This window comes from Diadema antillarum, unplaced genomic scaffold, assembly GCF_040938485.1.
Source record: "Diadema antillarum isolate AM-2024a unplaced genomic scaffold, OU_Dant_1.0 seq00000083_RagTag, whole genome shotgun sequence".
NCBI lineage: Eukaryota > Metazoa > Echinodermata > Echinoidea > Diadematoida > Diadematidae > Diadema > Diadema antillarum.
In genome coordinates, this window is record NW_027271176.1 from 273,587 (window position 1) to 291,712 (window position 18,126).

At 38.9% G+C, this 18,126-nt stretch overlaps 1 protein-coding gene across 1 annotated transcript in view; it reads right to left on the reverse strand.

Moving 5' to 3' along the window:
• The window catches only part of LOC139726438 (uncharacterized), a 34,439-nt gene extending 22,982 nt beyond the window's left edge, over nt 1-11,457 (reverse strand). Inside the window, exons 1-2 of the mRNA XM_071637396.1 lie at nt 11,382-11,457; nt 9,607-9,749 (exon numbers count right to left, since the gene is read on the reverse strand). Of these exons, the coding sequence (XP_071493497.1) occupies nt 9,607-9,749; nt 11,382-11,457 (219 nt within the window). The remainder of the gene's footprint in view (nt 1-9,606; nt 9,750-11,381) is intronic.
• Nucleotides 11,458-18,126: the final 6,669 nt, after the last annotated feature.

Consider the following 18,126-nt stretch of genomic DNA (forward strand, 5'->3'; position numbering starts at 1 on the left):
GTAGGTGGACCTCATCATCCTCAGTCATGAATTTCTCTTTGATGAGCTTCAGTGGGCCTCTAATTTCATGACCGTACACCAACTCAAATGGGCTGAAACCTGTCGACTCATTTGGGGAGTCCCTCGTTGCGAACAGTAGGAAAGGGATGCCCTTATCCCAATCCTCGGGATACTCCTCACAGAACGCCCTAATCATTGTCTTTAGGGTCTGGTGGTAGCGCTCCAACGCACCTTGGGACTGGGGATGATAAGCTGACGACTTCAGCTGCTTCACACCCAAACGATACATCACCTCTTGAAATATGCCTGACATGAAATTTGACCCTTGGTCAGACTGCACTTCCTTGGGCAACCCATACCTAGTGAAAAACTGCACTAGAGCATCTACCACAGTCTTAGCAGTGATATTTCGCAATGGGATAGCCTCTGGAAACCGTGTGGACATATCCATGATTGTCAAGAGGTACTTGTGACCCGACCTAGTCCTAGGCAAAGGTCCAACACAGTCAACTAGAACCCGACTGAACGGTTCTTCAAACGCAGGTATCGGAATCAATGGCGCCGGCTTCACTGAATGCTGTGGTTTACCAGCCACCTGACATGTGTGACAAGTCTTGCAAAACTCAGCCACATCCACATTCAACCCTGGCCAATAAAAATGCCTCATGATCCGATCCTTTGTCTTTCTGACGCCTAAATGGCCGCCAACAGGTAACTCGTGAGCAATCCTCAAGATCTCACTGCGGTAACTAGGAGGGACAACAACTTGACGGACCACCGTCCAATCCTCATCAGCTGGCCTATGGGGAGGTCTCCACTTCCTCATCAAAATGCCATCTTTGACATAATAGCACTCAGGGACCTTTTCAGCCTCAGCCTCAGAACACGCCGTCTGAGACAAGCCTTTCAACTCAGAGTCTGCCTGCTGTGCTTCAACCAAGGAAGACTTGCTAAACAGCCCATCACTGTTAGCCTTGGAGCCTAATACAGCAACCCCATCATTCAAATCCTTGAAAAAGGTTTCTGCCAACCAAACACCGGAATTCTCCTCCACATCAACAGAATCCGCATCATCTTGAACAGCTCTATGAGCCTGAGACCTAGTCACAACACAATCTGGGAAAATCCCAGGAAATTCCTCCTGCAACTGCTCAGTTTCAGCAACCACCACTGGTTTCTCCGAAACAACTGGAGACGCAACCACCTTGTCCCCAGCCAAGTCATTCCCCAACAAGAAGTCAATGCCTGCCATGGGCAACTCAGGAACAACTCCAACAGTGACAGGACCAGAAACTAGGTCACACTTCAAATCCACTCTATACAGTGGCACTGACATATAACTGCCATCAACAGTCTGAATCAAGACTTTTGCATTCACTGCACTATCTGGTGGAAAAGTCATACCACCATCCACCATCAATGACTGAGAGGCCCCCGTATCCCGCAGGATGACCACTGGCTTACCTGCCTCACCAGAGGTACATGGGGTCACCTCACCATCAAACAAAAAGCTACGATAGCTCTCATCCACCTGCTTCAGCCTATCTTTGAATTTGGGAGACTGACTTTCAATGGCCTGTGTTTCACTGAACGGGACACTGTTTTCTGGTAGGACACTTTTTGACATGACAAATCCCAAGTCCTTCTTTGTTTTGTTTTGCAACTTCCAACACTGTGACTTTACATGCCCTGTCTTGTTACAGTGAAAACATTTGATGACATTTGCACTTGTACTGGACCCTTTGTCAGATTGAGGCTTTGGTGCCAATGAAGTTTCAAAACTCGGGCCTTTTTCAGGACCAGCATTCTTTGGATTGCTCGACTGATTTTTGTCTCTCTTATTTCCAGAGAAATTCCTGAAAGGTGGTCTGTTGTCATTTCTGTGGGTCAGCTCATACTCATCAGCCATCAAGGCTGCTTTATGCAAATTTGTCACTTTGTGATCATCCAAATGTGACCTCACACTGAAAGCAACACTCTTTTTGAATTCTTCCAAGAGAACAACCTCACGTAGGTTATCAAAGTCCTGATCCACTTTCAGGGATCTGTACCACCTATCAAACGTCATTTCTTTTTCACGAGCAAACTCAACATGTGTCTGGCCTGGTTTGCGGTACGAATTTCTGAACTTGTGTCTGTACGCCTCTGGCACCAACTCATAAGCATTCAACACTGCTTTCTTGACTGTAGCATAGTCACGTGATTGCTCTTCAGAGAGAGATGAGTACACATCAGCTGCTTTGCCGACAAACACACTTTGAAGGAGCATGGGCCAAAATTCCTGTGGCCAGTTCAAACTGTTAGCCACCTTCTCAAATGACACAAAATATGCATCAACTCTGTTTTCTTCAAACTTTGGCACCAATCGAATGTTCTTGGCCAAATCAAATTCAGGGGGAGCCCTTTCACGATTTTCAACAATCTGTGCATGAGCCAATTCTATCTCACGCAATTTCATTTGATGCTCCATTTCAAGTTTCTGCATTTCCATTTCTCTTTGTTTTTCCCTTTCCAGCATTTCCATTTCCCTAGCCTTTTGCTCTCTTTCCGATCTCATCTTCTCTTTCTCTATTTCCAATCTAGCTAGCTCAAGCCGTGTTTGATCTGAAATGTGAGCTTGATCGGAAGTGTCAATTTCTTCTTTGAGCTCCATGTGACCAGCTACTAAGTCAAGAATCTCTGCCTTTCTAGCACCTTGTGGAACATCAACATTTAAATGCTGTGCAACAGCAGTCAAATCACATTTGCGTAACCTTTGCAAATCTTTGAGGGACAAATCTGTCCTCTGAACAAATGCTTGAACATCCATTGTACTGATTGACATTGTCACAATGTATTACACACAATACATGTATACAATTGAACAATCAACTCAACTGGTATTTTGTCTGTACCAATATTCTGGATTCCGGAACGTTCCAAATTCTAAGTTTTGGCTTTAAATTCACTTCCCGGACACAAGCCCCCAATTTTGTTACGACCAAAATCACTCTGAGAATGATCGCACAAAAGAAACAATCAACTGATGTTCAGGCGGTTTATTAACAGTGATATTGTGGGTACAGACTCGTAATCGGTTTTCACATCAGTACAATAATGATCACTAGAAACAAATATAAGTCAGTAATGGAATCACTTACTCACTAAATCACGAAATCCCTACAGTTTCCTGGTAGTGTCCAAATACGATGCTTGATGCACAAATGAATGATCCGTGATGCACCGATGAATGATTCCTTCGACGTAAATCCAGAGACGCAGGTTGCGATTATCCTCGGTATTAATCCAGGTATAGGTCCATGTGATAGATCCACAGTATAATGTTCCCAGCGAAATGTGCAGAATCCAACGACCACGTCCAGTCGATGCGTTGAATGATGATTCACTTTATATTGTCCAGCTAGGAATCCAGCCCGTCACAGCTTTGTCATGGCAATGTCCGTTGACATTAAAATATGGAGTCTATTTCCAATATAGGCAATAATTCTCTGCAGGCAAAATGTCTCCCAGGCCTTATCTCCACAAACATAACAGGTCAGCAGGTAACACAGGACTGACTATAACAAGTTGCTTCAGAGCCAGAAGTGACGTAACTCTCAGAGCAGAGGTGTTGGGTACTCTGCCTACTGCAGAATTTCTCTGGCTTATATACCATCCATTCACCCCCTTCTAGCACATTCTATAACTCTCTCCAACCTACTAGCCAGTCCAAGTTCCAGGAAACCTGGATGACTCACTGCCTAACTATGTACAAAACATCATTACCAAGAATAACTACCAATCATATTGGGCTACAGGGACAGTGCCTCACTCAGCCAAATATGTTAGCACTTCCCAGAACCTTCTGGAATGGGTGAAATCATTCTAAATTGAGTGAGCTATAATGTATTTCCTGTTACATGCATGTACTGTATAGCTACATTGTATAGCACCTAGAAAATTCTCCACTGATCTGGTCAGCCTGTATGTACTATATCTATACCACATAGAATGTTCTCCATTAATCTGGTCAACCTGTGTACATACACATTAAAACAGCCATGCATACAGTACATCATACATATGTACATAACTACTAGTGTGTACATTTGTGACAGTGTTCAGATGAAAAAATATTTATACCAAAACGAAATGGCTATGCAATGAATTTATATGTGTGAATGCTGACTAACGAAACGACATATAACGAAACGATGTGTAACGAAACAACGGTCAGAGCATCGTTTCAAACTAGAACTCGATAACAGATCAGCATTCCATCATGTCTGAACATATGCAACCATACAGATCTAATGGTATACAATAACTGAGCAGGGCTTATTGTGTGAACGCGCAAAAGGTGACCCTATTCCATTCACTAGTGGCGACGCCATGGCCATAACAACATGCACAGTGAGAAACTGCGCATCTATACAACATTTTACAGAAATGTCAAGATTAGCACCTGAGTGGTCTGTCCGCTATACGATGATTCTTTATACGTCATTTCTTTATCAAGTTTTGGTATAAACTGGCCTACGTCTGAAAAGGGCGTCTGTCTCACCATCAGCAGTTGCAGACATGGGGTTGTCTTCGAACATTCACCCTTCTATTCTTGGAAGCTCCAAACCAGGCTGCCACTTTAACCTCAAACTCCTGAACATTCTCTGTAGGCCATCAGCACCAGATCTCATGCATTAATCCTTTATATGCCCAGGCACTTGGTTTAACTTGCCAAGCTTTATCATCAACAGTCAGTAATCCATCTACACTTGACCTAGTTCTAAAGTCAGCAAACCCTGTGCGCTCAGGTGTGGCAATGTACCTCAGTCCAACAGGAAGTCCATAGTGACATAATAGGGATTAGGGAGATTAGATAATCTCTATTCATTGACAATTAGTTTCCAGACATTTGTGTTGATGTCTCCACCATGTATGCCAATCAGTGAACTAAGTTAAGCAACTTCGAAGAAAAGTCTTCCTTTCTTTACTTGACAAAACAATTATCAACATGATGAAGAGGCAAGGACAAACACTAATTATTTTAAGACTCCAACATTGACACTGATGTTTCAACTGACATCTTAAATTGTCTGGTCAATAGGCCTAATGTCCTTGCTAGAATTCTCATAAAAGAACTATATCTCTGCTCACACCAGCAAATCCTCAGCACCTGTGCTTTCCTTGGGCTCCCACGTGAAAAACTTTTAAGGGCTACAGTAAAGTGTCCTCTCACTGAGTTTGATTATCATTACCATTTCCAACACTATTGTATCATTAGAATAAAAGTAATGCTGCTACTGTTATCATCAGCACTAAACATAATTTGTAATCAAATCAGAAAACGACCATTACAAAAGTACATTGTTATAAATCAAAATTTATTTGAACTGCATGCAAAGTTCATAATAAGAGTAGGTTCTATCAAACTGTGCAGATGAATTACTTGTAACTTATCCATAGTACATGACAGATTTGCAGTCTTGACAAGAATTATTTGTCACCAGTATTCTTCTCTAAAAAACAAAACAAAAGAAACAAACATGGCTTCAGCCAGTGTCTGGAATATGGCAGACAAGCTTTCCTGGTAAGGGAGAACATCAGGTTTAGTCAGGTGAAGCTGACTCTTCACTTTCCATGTACCGCACTTAGCATCATACTGAACATCCATTACTCAGAAGCATGACAATTCAAATCACCAGTCACAAGGGTAAATGTGGCTGTACATAAACCAATGCTACTCACATGTCTGTAAGACATAGAGTAATGTAAATCACTAAAGCTGCCATTCTCACTGATCTCTCGCTATTAATTCTTTTTTTAATCTACTAGACAGATCAAAAGGTTAGCAAGATGGCTATGAGTCATCATCATGAGCACACCTCAAACTCTCCAGAATAACTTATATCCTTCCAAACTTGTTCCTCAGCCAATTTCTCTCCTACCTGATTATTCATGTGTCATTTAAGAAGTTTAAGAAGGTGACAGATAGGCAAGCTTCCTTCATTACTGCCAATGTTGCCACAAACTAAAAAATCCCCAACACAATTTATTTCCAAACAAACGAACGGTTTAAATTCTGGGACATTATCTTCTACAAGTAGCAGTTCTAACAAAGTTTCAATTTGGATGTATACATCAATTAAAACACAGAAATGAAAGCAGCACTTTTTCCTTCAAGCAACACAGCACTTTTCTAATTTACCATGATAAAAACAGGAGATTGGGTATGTTGCAAACTGATATTGTGGAAGTTGTGGCAATGCCATGTCTGTCATTGTCTGACTAAAGCTATCTTCTCTGGTACTCTTTGCTCTTCTACAATGATGTATTTTACAGAATTGTTGATTGCTATATTTCTGTGGCATGTGACTGGGGATCACAAGTGGGATACTACTACTCTGTAACCATATCATTAACGTTAGAGAACTTAGTACCTATACTGCAAAGCTTGCTGTAAGGTTTTGCTTTTCCAATGCAGTATCAAGTAATCTTTGTAATAGTGTGATATCTGAAGGGGGGGGGGGGGAATAGATATAAGATATTATTAAAATATCAATTATGTGTTTGCTTTGGATTATTTTGACAAAGATTTCATGAACAAGTGCCACACTTGCACAATTACAACATTTTGTGATCTACATGTATACTGTGTATACCTGTGACATTTGCCAACATTGAAATGTTTGCTTTCTATATTTACATTTAATGTAATTTATATAATAGTAGACAATATACCAATTATAACTGGGAGAGGGAGGATGACATACCAGTCATAGCACAACAGAAAATAGGAGCTAAAATGATACAAACATGGTGACTAAAAGAAATCTGACGTCATGGTGCATGCACTGTGTACACCATGTTTGAAAAATTAATCCCTCTGATAAATACCATGTTTCTTCATTCTTGTGGATGGTTGATTATCAGAAATCATAGATCCTAGGAAAGAGAATGCCACGTCACGATGGTTGCTGCTTTCACCAATAATGTTTTAGATAGCATGAGGAATACTCATTATTTTCTGGGAAAATACACAGATTCATTTATGCTTAATTCTGTTGCTTCTGTTAAGTTATTGACATACTGGGTATTTTCCAATACCCGGTACATGACAGAATATGGGGTGAAAAATGTTACCATAAATCCAGTTGCATACAAATCAACCATCTGCCACTAGAATCCAAATTCTTTCAATTACTTTGAGGACAATCGGTGGAAGCCGGGCCCTGCATCAAAGCTTATAAATGATAAGTATAGTATCTCATGCTCCTTGTACACAGTCATGAATATAAAACAACAGATGAAAAGGATCATATCAGCTATACATTCAATGAGTCACTTTACGATTTTTGTCAAGCACTGACATAATAAAGGTACAAGTAAATCTGTTCAGGTTACAAAAGCTAGATTCACAACTTTACTAGGCACTTCTTTCTTTCTATTTTTCTAATTTTTCTGCTGGATGCAGGCTTATTTTTAGACCTGTCTGGAGTTTCGACTGAGTGCTTCCAGTGTAAGGCTTGTGACATCCTTGACTCTGACAATATGGGTGAAGGAGACAGGAAGAGGGGGTGAGGTACAAATGGGGTGCAAATATGACTACTAGTATACCTCCTGTAAACAAACAAGAGAGAAAATCAGCAATGAGGATACAGGTGGTAGGGGGAAAGCAAGGATGACTGAGGTTCCTATGCACTCTGAATGTGGTAATATCAACAAGAAGAGGGACAAGATGGGGGCAGATGTGTCCATGTATAATGTGAACATAATTTTGAAGAGGTTGGATTTTCACAGTAAACTATATGTGGTACATGCACACACAAGACACTCTTGGTAGTTGAGTTTAAAGACCAGAAAAGGCACACAATGATGCAGAGCAGCACAAAGGTCGCTTGTTTTCAAGACTTCACTGCCTTAGTCACATGAAGTCATATAACCAGCTGATGCCGCATTTTATGCTATTTTTAACAAATTCAACCTGTCGAGGATGTAGCCAAATTACCCCTTCACTGGGTCATACAAAGTATAAATGCTTTAGACTTCACTAAATATTGTCAAGCACATGAGATTCATTATGTATCACTTGCTACTCTTGAAGAAATTGGAAGGCATGTTATATTTTCTAAGTTTGCAAGACTGCACTCAGCATGACAATACCATACAACATATTCTATTTCAAAATTAAGACCATCATTCACTATTTGACTTATTAATGGGCAAAGCGTCATCAAATTATAAATGACTAACTTTATAATGCTTAGAAAAGTTCCCATTTGAAATGAATCATGAATTGTCACAGTAATAGTGAACACTGGAAAGAAAATACAAAGAGAATTCCTCATATTTTCATTTTTCTAGCATCGCAAAAGAGCTCATGACTTACCTCCTTCAAAGGGGGGAAACGTCAGTAACAAGTAAAAGGAATCATATGTGTAAATCAACTTTCATTAAAAATGAAATTTTGTCAAAAAAATGTCAAAAAAGAAGGAAGTTACACTGCAAGGCCTTTGGTTATTTATTGGCAGATCTCTTTCACAATAATATCAGCATAATGCCTTGATAAATCTTGGTAGGAGGTTTGTAAAGTTCAAGAAATACATCCATTTTTTTAGAGAAGAGTAAATTAACCTTATTGCACCTGATTGATTTAAATTGCCCTATTACTGATGCAAATAAGCACTGAATTAGTCAGTGTTTGTGAAAGATTATAATTTGATCTGACTTTTGCAATGCCCGATCTACCAAGAATAGAGAAGATAAAGCCTTTTTTAACAATCTACAAAGTTGAGTAAATTTCATCAAGGGCTTCTGTAATTATTGCTCTATGATGTAAACTATACTTCCCTTTCGAGTTAAACGTGTGATCCTGGATAAAAATTGACCAAGTAGGTACCAATATGCTATGGGGATGATCACAGCTTCTCTCTACAGAACAAACCTTTTCTGTCTAAAGTTAAAATTTAAAAATTTGCAGTCTTTGTGCTCAAATCCATTTTTTCCCCCTAAAATCAGAATACCACTGATCTGAGTTGAATGGCAAGAAAGAGTGTCTCTTGGCAGGAATTCAAGGTCCCTGCAAAGGATATTAAGTCATAATTACAGGAAAGAGACACTGACAGCTCATTTCTATGCAAAACGTTCTGTTTTTTCACAAAGGTCATACCATGTAGCAGCTGTAACCTGACAGGTCATGAGAAATGAATGCAGCAAAACAGAGTTTGGACACCTCAGTCGTCAGTGCCTATTTCTTGTGACACACCACGATTGCAGCATTCATTGCAGAGACTCCAACTCTCCCGTTTTCGACGGGAGATCTCCCGCCGAAAACCCATTTTTGCAAAATCTCCCATTCTCCCGCTTGAGATTTAATTTCTCCCGCCCTGGCTCTGTGTCTCCCGTTGGAAAGGATTTCTTACTTATTGCTATTGTATATTGAAAAAATAAGCCTTCGATAGCACCAGAGAGCATCTAGAACCCTAGGAACTTCGCGCTTCGCGCATATCAACTTGGAGTCTCCCGTTTGCTAGGGGTTTCAGGCGGGAGAATCTCCAGATCAGAAGGTGCTTTGGGTTGGAGTCTCTGTCATTGTACTTCAAATTCAATTATGTGTCCTGGCTTACATACCAGCATAAGAAACTTGCATGCAAAGCGAGTGCAGTCTGCCGATCTCGAGCACTTCGCAGATGCTGTTGGGATGGCCCTCGCATTGCGAGAAATGGTGCGAATTAGTTGATCCCATGCCACGCACTCTGGCTTAAACCGAGCCTCTGTATTGGACAAATCAGAGTAAATAGCATTAAGTAACAACAAATGGTGGAAGTTGGCTCTGAGCTAGTATATTTACAAGCCATCCATTCAGAGGCTGAAGCTTTCGCTAGCATTAGAAGAGGTCCACCAAAGAATTTTAGCAATTTCATACAAAAAAAATCCATTCAGTGCAAAAATGATCAAAATTAGATAAGAAACAAGGAAGGTATGACATTCTGACATTTCTTCTTCTTTTTTCCAGAAAACACTTCTTGACCACTTGTTATGAATATTCAAATTGCAGCAAGTTGATGATATCATGCTCTCACTATTTCTTCATAAAGAAATGACGAAAATCTAATATTTCAGCTGTATAAAGCCTGCAAAACTTGCCTTAAACCACCTAAAATAAAAAAAAAACACAAATGTTAACTCTGATATATTTTGGTACCGTATGAGAATGTTTTTACCTGTATTAGCTAAAAATAACAATTTTTCAGAATTTCATACATAACATAGGCCTTCATGAACATTGTGACAGCATGACATCATCAACTCGCTTATTTGAATATTCATCAGGACAGGCAAAGAAATCTTTTCTGGAAAAATGTGAAACTTCAAAATTACATATATGTATACTCTTTCTTAAAATATTTCTTATCCGATTTTTGTCATTTTTGGAATATTCTGTAGGGAATTGTTTTTCTTTCTTCTTCGAGTTTATGAATTTATTTTTGGGGTGGATTTCCTCTTTAACCCCATCTCTATAGGTTGCTAAAGGGTTGCTCTACTTCATTTTCAAATTCACTTTGAAGAAATAAACATTATCTGAACATTAAAGTTCAAAAGTTCACACAAATTTTACATCATTTGAAAAAAACAGCAGAATTCTTAAGTTTCAAATGTTTTCACAAAACAATTAAGAGTGATCATTTCATTGGAAATTTGGAGCACTGGTTGATGTCACCTCAGAGTATTCATAGCTGTGACTTATACACAATACAGTGTACCAGTAAGTTCACTAAATTACTTCTTATCTAAAAAAAAAAAATAAAGTTTTGCATCTAATTTTTTAAGAGTTGTGGAAATGAATAATTACTTAATTCTGATTGACAGTAAAAAAAAAAATGGGGAAAAAATGCAGTTACACTTTATAGCTTTCCTATGATCATTTTGTTCATATAAAGGGGAAGTATCCCCAAGGGCTCCAACTATTCAATAATATAATTTATTATCACAACATCACAACTTCTTCTCATCCAGCAATGGTGGCACTAAAACTTTAAAATGAATGCATTGTTCGTTTTCATACTCAAGACTTCCCTCAGGCTGATAAATTTGTGCTATATAAACTAATATTATTATTGCTGCATTCGCTCGATCCACGAGTAATTTTGGAGAAACTTAAAGCGGTACATAATAACTGGCACTTCACGAATCAAAACAGTCAGAGTCAAGACTCCATGGTCTGACACTGACAGAGCATATTCACAGCATCAGTAAACACTAAAAACAGTAGTCATGAAAGCTTGCTCAATCATGGTTTGGCATAAACTCAACGATGTTGCCAAGCTCTGCGGTGTACAATCCATACGTCATTCTGACTAGCATACGGCTGGAGCTTTGTTACAGCTTCGAGAACATGCACTCACCTGCCGCCGGAGACAGCCAACACAAACATATCCCAACAAATACGCAAGTTGCAAAGGATATTGGTGAAGTTTTCATTGTGAATCTCCTGCTGTTAATTCCAAAATATCCGTCTTGAACAACATATAATCACCAAGATGCTCCCTTAGACCATTCTTGTCGATGTGCGAATATACTAAATGAAAGTAAGTGCTTGCTTGACACTATCCTTCTTTGCTTTCTTTCTCCTCGAAAGCATTCGAGTCGTCTGATCCAGTGGGTGACGTTATGCCGCTCTTTACTTTCTCTCCAGGAAAAACATCTCTTCGTGCGTGCGTGTGAAACTAAACTTTTTTGTGTGTTGTGCCAGTGCGCTTCCAGCGTGCTTGAAAGGGATTTTCCCTTGATCTAGGCGTTGTTGAAGCTAACCGCCCTACGATAGATAAGGACTTCGCTTGAATCAACAGGTGAAATACACGATTTGACATCTTTTAGGAGTGCAGATAGCGGGGGTGAATATCCCTTGAAGTGGGAGAAAGGAAAGGAAGAGAACGGCATGGATGTGAGAAGAAGAAGAGGGAAGAGAGGGAGAAGGAGAATTAAGGAAAATGAACAGTAGAAGCAAGAGTAGAAATATTTGGGCAAGGAAAGCCGATGAAGAGAATGAAAGCAAAGCTGGCGAATTTCGTCGGTGAACTTTAAACGAAATTCCCATTGTAATTAGTTCGATCTGTTCTAGATATACACTTCATTCACGCCTTACCAAGCACCGTGCGCATATTCATGGACAGAAGGGAAGTATTTGATTTATTTTTGTTTAAGAATCTTAATGAAAGCATAATTATATTCTGTTACCAGTGTGTATGGGAGCATGAAAACATTTACATGAAAGGTTCAATCACGCATTTAAGATATTGAAAGAGTATTGTGTTTTACATAACTGTGTCACTCACCTTTACTACAAATTTTCTACCTCACTGTGCTTGTGCGATATCAACCCAGTTCATTTTCCTTCAAGGATTTTGAATTTCAATAAAAAGTTTGCTGAAAAGGTCTTATTCTTCTCATTGCTTATATTGTAATAGTAAATCCATCTAATTCATTCAGTTTTCAATTTAATACTTGCTAATTTCTTAATTTTGAACTTTATCACTGACAACAATTATTAGTGCTCATTCTTTTACACGGAACACTAGTCTTGCTTTGTCGTTTGTTATTGTTTCTTTTAAACATGGATCTTGAAATTCCATTTAATTCTCTTCAATTTTCCGTCCGATTTTAATGCAATTTATATGGTTTAATTCATTTGGTTACACTATACTTATTTCAGTCACTGCAGTACGTGTATCAGAAGTGCGGCATGCGCAGTTGATATAGGTGAGATAAGTCATCATACACGCAATGACTCATTGAATCACATGATTTCGGAAGGTGCTAAAATTATGATAAAGATAATAAGAGTCTTTCGGCATACCGAAATACATACTTCCTTAATTGGTTAATTACTGTCAGTTCACATAGAATGAAATTCAACATGAAGCTATAGATTAAGTTAGTGACAGAGTATAACAGCTAACAAAAAAAGGGGGGGTATAGGCTCCTGAGGATATGTTATAGATGTACTTCAAATACTTTACGTCATGTACGTAATGGAATGTATCTGCCCCAGTGCAGTCATTGTATTTTATGCGCAGTAAAAGGCAAAACAGAGAGAACACTTTTATTTTTGAAAAGTTCAACCAAACTTGACTTGTGGATGCTTAATTTATTGATATATCAATAGATTTCTTGGAAAAAGGATCATCTCTCCCCCGTCCCCCCCCCCCCATCACCCCAAAAAAGTACATGAATATACCTGTATATAAACCGCGGTTTTAAAAGGCCAACATTATTAAATCCTTTTTGAAAATGTTCTTTACATAATCATCATCTATAACATTAATTTCTCAAAACATACAGTCCCGCATCGGCCCCTGATTTTATTACTCATCAGCTTTTCACTTTCAAAGTTAAGTGAATTAATATTTGTCTACATTTTTATTGCAAAGAAAGGTTAAAGGACAAGTCCGCCTTCATAGACATGTGGATTGAGTGAATGCAGCAATATAAGTAGAACGCATCAATGAGAGTTTGAGGAAAATCGGACAATCCGTTCAAAAGATATATCTTTGAAGTGTTCTGCTCAGTCACTGCATGCTGGATGAGAAGACTACTAAAGCTTGTGATGTCACATGAATGTGTAGAACGATGTAAAAAAAATACAAAGAAAATTCAACATATTTTCTCTTTTCTCGCATAATAAAAGAACACTTGACTTGCCTCTTACAGAAGGCAGGGGGAATAAAGTCGCGAAAATGTTTTTCACATCTTTTTTTGAAATTCTCTTTATATTTTCCTTATATCATTCTACGCATGTTACTGTATAATTATAGTCTTCTCATCCAGCAGTGACTATACGTATAGAAACTTTAAAAATTATAACTTTTGAACGAATTATCCGATTTTGGCAAACCTTCACTGGTGTGTTCTACTAATATTGCTGCATACACTCAATCCACATGTATATGAAGGTGGACTTGTCCTTTAAAGATTTCCAATGGTGGTAGGCCTATGTATATCTGTTAACCATGAATATAAGATGGACGTATTTATATACACATTATACCCATTGAGCACTCGCACTCCGGGAGTACTGTTTATGGCGTTCTTCTATATACATCCACATTCTCGGTTTGATTTTAATAGTTACAAAATCCTTTTTTTTTCAAAGGCCAAAATGCTCATGTTTATTTGATATTGTCTGTTGCAGCTGTTAAAGAGAGTATGAGTCTCTACAAATAAGATCTAGGTCACATGACACACCCATTTCTACATCCAATCCCTCCAGTCGGGACGTTGCACAGTGGGCCAGAGAGATACCAAAGTGCGCCAAAAGTCACTTTGGGCACTTGGGATTTTTTAATTTTTGACATGCGCTCTTGAGAGGTAATGCTTTGAAGAATATATCATTAAAATATTTGAATCAGGTATGTACATTAAAGGGGTATATTTCCTACCTGAAGTAGCAAAATACAATATTTTAAGAGTTTCAAAGCAAATTGTAACCTCTTTAATAAATAAATAATTTCAACATGTAGTTTTTGAGATATCAACCTGTAATTTCTCCCACATATTTCTCAGAGTTCATTATACGTTATGAATGCCGTAAAAATGCAAAGAAACTTAATGTTCATGAACATTTTACGCTAAATATCCTGGAAAAGAGGCTAATTATTTGTCTTTTTAATATACCCTAATGAAAAGTTTCGATTGCCACGGATTTCCAACTAAATTCTATTACCACCACATTCCCTGATGTCTCAGCTTTAAGCTGATACCAGATTTGGCTGCCACCTTTTGCCACTTTTTGTGTTAGAGCCGATTTTCCGCGACACATTACGCCTATTTTGGACCTTGCAGCCGCTTAGGAATGCTGTTATATCATACGGGGCCGCATGAGGGCGGCATCTTTTTATTCATTTATTTTTTCTCGCACGTTAAAGACACAGAAACATGAATAACACTGAATAAGAGGCAAACAGAGTTATAAAATAAATGTATAGGGCTAGTCCGGCACCTAAAAGACCCCTCCTCCGAAGATAAAAGAGTACATAAATATTAATTGCACATAGCCAAGGCCATGTAGCCATATTGTCCATAATTGTCATTGCCACTACTGTAAACATAGCTATTCCCAGTGCGATACATATTGTATGGACACCTAAATACATGTACTTCGATGCTACTCTTGACATATGCAGATAGACCGTTAAACACCAAAACACAGAGATTTTATTCTCATCGGCTACTCGTTGGAAGCAAAGACTGTTGCTTTCCGGCCGCTCAGCAAAGTGTATAATATCGCAGTTTGTGAATCCGATTGCAGGTCAATCCTCATCGGATGATCTTGCCTCATCGGATCATGCCTGACATGTCTGACATTGACTTGATAGGCGACCAATACAAGTCGGATTCATCAGACTGTGATCCGATACACTTTGTGGGTTGTCGGAAGCAAAAAAAAAAAACTTTGCTTCCGACGACTGATGAGAAAAAAAAAATCACTGTGGAACGTGGATGAATTCATAATTTCATATGATTGTGATTTCGATAAATTTTTCATTAAAAAAAAATCTTATTATTTTAGCTTTTCCAAGTAAACTTTCATACACGGCAGACTCATTCTTAGCTGCTAAGTCATAACCTTTCATTTTCCTGATTACTGACTTCACAATTTGTTATCCTTCCATTTAAATTAGACAAAATGGTTTTTGCGCTTGTATGAATTGATATGGCATAGGCCTAAGGTTATGTATGAAGTAGAGAGATAAGAACTATATCGGAGATTGATTTTATATCGCGCATTGATGTCCTGCTATAGAATAAAGTGAATAAATTCACCCAAACGTACAGCGTACATCATAAACTTATATTCTAACTAGTTTACACGGACAACAGTATCATTTTGCAGTACGTGTGTAATATGGAACTTTCAGCATAAATTCGATTCTTTTAACGAAACCCGAATGTTTATACACTTTCTATGACATGTAAGCATCGTGTATTCAATGGTAGTAGATAAGCAGTGTCAGTGAAGGTGAAAAGATAAATTAATCTTTAAAGAAAAAAAATAACAGCCTAAGATTTGCATTGCTTTATTCATCATTTACAGACAGATTTTTGGTAGCCAATGAAAAACAGCATCACAGTGACGTCATATGAGTTTGAAATTATGTTCAATCAATTCTACGCCCCTAATTACCCTAAGACACCAAATTTGGGTAAAAAGAAACCACGGAATATAATTTTGGCGCACTTTGAGCTCATTCTGGCCCACTGTGCGTTGGTGCAATCTAATAATGACGTCATGCACTCCCTGCAGAGTACTAATTAAGCCATGAGGGAGAAGTCTTTCTAAACGCGTCCTGACGGTTGGCCAGAATAATCTTGTTTCTTTTCTTCCACTAGTGGACCATATATGTAAAACGGAACTTAAACGGGGAAGATTCGTCTTGGATATTTTTTCATACTGAACAGTCGACAGAAAGAGCAGAGTTATGTACACCCATACAGTCATTGCTGTTAGCTATAACGATACTGTACAATAACATTAAGAATAATGATGATATACAATAGGCCTACCAACGACTGGTAATACGACAATCTTGATTAAATTTTATATAAATACACAATTAACACGCATGATAGCGATAACAAATTATATGAGAAAACGAAAACAAGGGAGATTTTACATGGGCGATGTACTGTAGACTTGTGTAAAGCATCCTTAACGTTGTCATAAATTATTAGATTGTACCAACGTCCAGAGATAAAGACTGTAGGGATTGGATGGAGAAATGGGTGTGTCATGTGACCTTGATCTTATTTGTAGAGACTCAATGCTCTCTTTAACAGCTGCAACAGACAATATCAAATAAATATATTTTAGCCTTTGAAAAAGAAAAGTATATTGTAACCATTAGGCCTATCAAACCGAGAATGTGGAAGTATAAGAACGCCAGTGCTTCCGGAGTGTGAGTGCTCAATGGATAACGTGTAGACAATCTATCTTGCGTCCATAGCTCACAATATTTAGGATATTCTGAGGGTAGCTGTAGGCCTATTTGTCTAGAGCATAATCCATCTATTATCAAGAAACTATCAGATAATATTATACTCTGTTGGTCTTTCTATAAATGGATAGTAGAATAGTACATATAGTTAAATAATTTAGCCCCCTAAAACCCAGCAGGATAGCCTTTTTCGTCACAGTAATCATAAACCTTATACTTTCCGAGGATTACGGGGGGGGGGGGGGGGGGGGGGAGGGGGCGCCGGGGGGGGGGGGGGGGGGGTTACAACACCCACCAAGACCACACCCTGGCCTGGACCCTACCGGTCCTCGCACCCACCCTAACTCCCCCCCCCCCCCCCCCCCCCCCACACACACACACACACTTACACACCTACACATAGATATACAGAGGTAGACCGTCATTTACCTGTCATTTGACAAATTATTGGCGGTTTTTACGTATTTTCTGGCCAGCCCGATTACAATTCGGTACCGGTTACATATAATATTATTACCAAAGATTACACAATCCTTGATATGATACAAAGACACACTAGTGTGTAGAGTGAACATTTTGTTTTTACTACTACGAGCGCGCAGCTAGCGTGCGTGTGTGATCCCCGGGGTGGGAGCTGTCTAGCCCACCGAACTAATGGTCTAGCCCGGCCAAAGCGGTTCTATGTCATAGAACCTTACTCTTTGAGCTCGGCCCATGCTCACCCAGCGGCGCGGAGAGCTCGCTGAAGGGATCGGGAGCGGCGCGGCCAGCTTTGGCGCGACGGGTAGCGTAGCGGGAGGAGTCGAAGGCTAGCTTTTGGTGTTGTGCTGCATGATATTCTGTCTCTGACGTTTCGGTGGTAAGTACAAAAGTATTTCCAGCATTCTGTATATTTATGCCCACATTATTGTATTTGTGTGTTCTCAAAATTTGATTAAACAGCAAATTTTTAAAACTGAGGTCTTCTATATTGAAAAAAAAAGGTGGAATGTTGCCAAATCCGTGACGATATCAGAAACCCTACGTCATTATAAATATATGGGGCCATTGCAAGCGATGCTGGTCGTGATTCTATTACCGCACTATCAAATCCAGTTATTACAAGAAAGAGAATCTAGACCTTTTAATAGTAACGTTAATTATCATACGGACTAAG